Source organism: Mustelus asterias, unplaced genomic scaffold (assembly GCF_964213995.1).
Source record: "Mustelus asterias unplaced genomic scaffold, sMusAst1.hap1.1 HAP1_SCAFFOLD_2646, whole genome shotgun sequence".
Lineage (NCBI taxonomy): Eukaryota > Metazoa > Chordata > Chondrichthyes > Carcharhiniformes > Triakidae > Mustelus > Mustelus asterias.
Genome location: NW_027592591.1, coordinates 47,501 through 50,098, shown reverse-complemented (window position 1 = coordinate 50,098; position 2,598 = coordinate 47,501). Strand labels below are relative to the sequence as shown.

At 64.5% G+C, this 2,598-nt stretch overlaps 1 protein-coding gene across 1 annotated transcript in view; it reads right to left on the bottom strand.

The window, feature by feature from the left end:
• Positions 1 to 11: 11 nt before the first annotated feature.
• LOC144489898 (calcium-binding and coiled-coil domain-containing protein 1-like) overlaps positions 12 to 2,598 on the bottom strand; it is a gene marked incomplete at its 3' end in the record, with an annotated part of 38,201 nt that continues 35,614 nt past the window's right edge. The window contains exon 10 of the mRNA XM_078207730.1: positions 12 to 183. Within this exon, the coding sequence (XP_078063856.1) occupies positions 12 to 183 (172 nt within the window). The remainder of the gene's footprint in view (positions 184 to 2,598) is intronic.

The window sequence follows — 2,598 nt, the reverse complement described above, 5'->3', positions numbered from 1 at the left end:
AGGGGGTCGACTGGACAGGGTGGTGGCGCTGGACATTGGGAGTTTTGTTATTCTTACCCTGTTGTGATCCCGCTCTCTCCCGAGTTCCTGTCTCAAACACTCAGTCTCCGACTCCCTCTCCTGGGCACTGGCTTTCCACCTCAGGAGCTCCGCACTCAGCCTCAGCACCTTCTCCTTCTCTGCCTACCCAGGAAGAGGAGACACAGGATTCAGGCCACATTCTCAAACGGCATCCCTCAGCGCTGACCCTCCCACAGTGCGGCACTCCCTCAGCGCTGACCCTCCCCACAGTGCGGCGCTCCCTCAGCACTGACCCTCCCACAGTGCGGCGCTCCCTCAGCGCTGACCCTCCCACAGTGCGGCGCTCCCTCAGCACTGATCCTCCGACAGTGCGGCGCTCCCTCAGCACTGACCCTCCCACAGTGCGGCGCTCCCTCAGCACTGACCCTCCCACAGTGCGGCGCTCCCTCGGCACTGACCCTCCCACAGTGCGGCGCTCCCTCAGCACTGATCCTCCGACAGTGCGGCGCTCCCTCAGCACTGACCCTCCCACAGTGCGGCGCTCCCTCAGCACTGACCCTCCCACAGTGCGGCGCTCCCTCAGCACTGACCCTCCCACAGTGCGGCGCTCCCTCAGCACTGACCCTCCCCACAGTGCGGCGCTTCCGCAGCACTGACCCTCCCACAGTGCGGCGCTCCCTCAGCACTGACCCTCCCACAGTGCGGCGCTCCCTCAGCAATGACCCTCCCACAGTGCGGCGCTCCCTCAGCACTGACCCTCCCACAGTGCGGCGCTCCCTCAGCACTGATCCTCCGACAGTGCGGCGCTCCCTCAGCACTGACCCTCCCACAGTGCGGCGCTCCCTCAGCACTGACCCTCCCACAGTGCGGCGCTCCCTCGGCACTGACCCTCCCACAGTGCGGCGCTCCCTCAGCACTGATCCTCCGACAGTGCGGCGCTCCCTCAGCACTGACCCTCCCACAGTGCGGCGCTCCCTCAGCACTGACCCTCCCACAGTGCGGCGCTCCCTCAGCACTGACCCTCCCACAGTGCGGCGCTCCCTCAGCACTGACCCTCCCACAGTGCGGCGCTTCCGCAGCACTGACCCTCCCACAGTGCGGCGCTCCCTCAGCACTGACCCTCCCACAGTGCGGCGCTCCCTCAGCAATGACCCTCCCACAGTGCGGCGCTCCCTCAGCACTGACCCTCCCACAGTGCGGCACTCCCTCAGCACTGACCCTCCCCACAGTGCGGCGCTCCCTCAGCACTGACCCTCCCACAGTGCGGTGCTCCCTCAGCACCGACCCTCCCACAGTGCGGTGCTCCCTCAGCACTGACCCTCCCACAGTGCGGCGCTCCCTCAGCACTGACCCTCCCACAGTGCGGCACTCCCTCAGCACTGACCCTCCCCACAGTGCGGTGCTCCCTCAGCACCGGCCCTCCCACAGTGCGGCGCTCCGTCAGCACTGACCCTCCCACAGTGCGGCGCTCCCTCAGCACTGACCCTCCCACACAGTGCGGCGCTCCCTCAGCACTGACCCCTCCCACAGTGCGGCGCTCCCTCAGCACTGACCCTCCCACAGTGCGGCGCTCCCTCAGCACTGACCCACCCACACAGTGCGGCGCTCCCTCAGCACTGACCCTCCCACAGTGCGGCGCTCCCTCAGCACTGACCCTCCCCACAGTGCGGCGCTCCCTCAGCACTGACCCTCCCACAGTGCGGCGCTACCTCAGCACTGACCCTCCCACAGTGCGGCGCCCCCTCAACACTGACCCTCCCACAGTGCGGCGCTCCCTCAGCACTGACCCTCCCACAGTGCGGCGCTCCCTCAGCACCGACCCTCCCACAGTGCGGCACTCCCTCAGCACTGACCCTCCCACAGTGCGGCACTCCCTCAGCACTGACTCTCCCACAGTGCGGCACTCCCTCAGCACTGACTCTCCCACAGTGCGGCACTCCCTCAGCACTGACCCTCCCACAGTGCGGCGCTCCCTCAGCACTGACCCTCCCACACAGTGCGGTGCTCCCTCAGCACTGACCCTCCCACAGTGCGGCGCTCGCTCAGCACTGACCCTCCCACAGTGCGGCGCTCCCTCAGCACTGACCCTCCCACAGTGCGGCGCTCCCTCAGCACTGACCCTCCCACAGTGCGGCGCTTCCTCAGCACTGACCCTCCCACAGTGCAGCACTCCCTCCGCCCTAACCTACACATCTTTGGACACTAAGGGGCAATTTAGCATGGCCAATCCACCCGAACCTACACATCTTTGGACACTAAGGGACAATTTAGCATGGCCAATCCACCCTAACCTACACATCTTTGGACACTAAGGGACAATTTAGCATGGCCAATCCACCCTAACCTACACATCTTTGGGACACTAAGGGACAATTTAGCATGGCCAATCCACCCTAACCTACACATCTTTGGGACACTAAGGGACAATTTAGCATGGCCAATCCACCCTAACCTACACATCTTTGGGACACTAAGGGACAATTTAGCATGGCCAATCCACCCTAACCTCCACATCTTTGGGACACTAAGGGACAATTTAGCATGGCCAATCCACCCTAAACAACACATCTTTGGGAC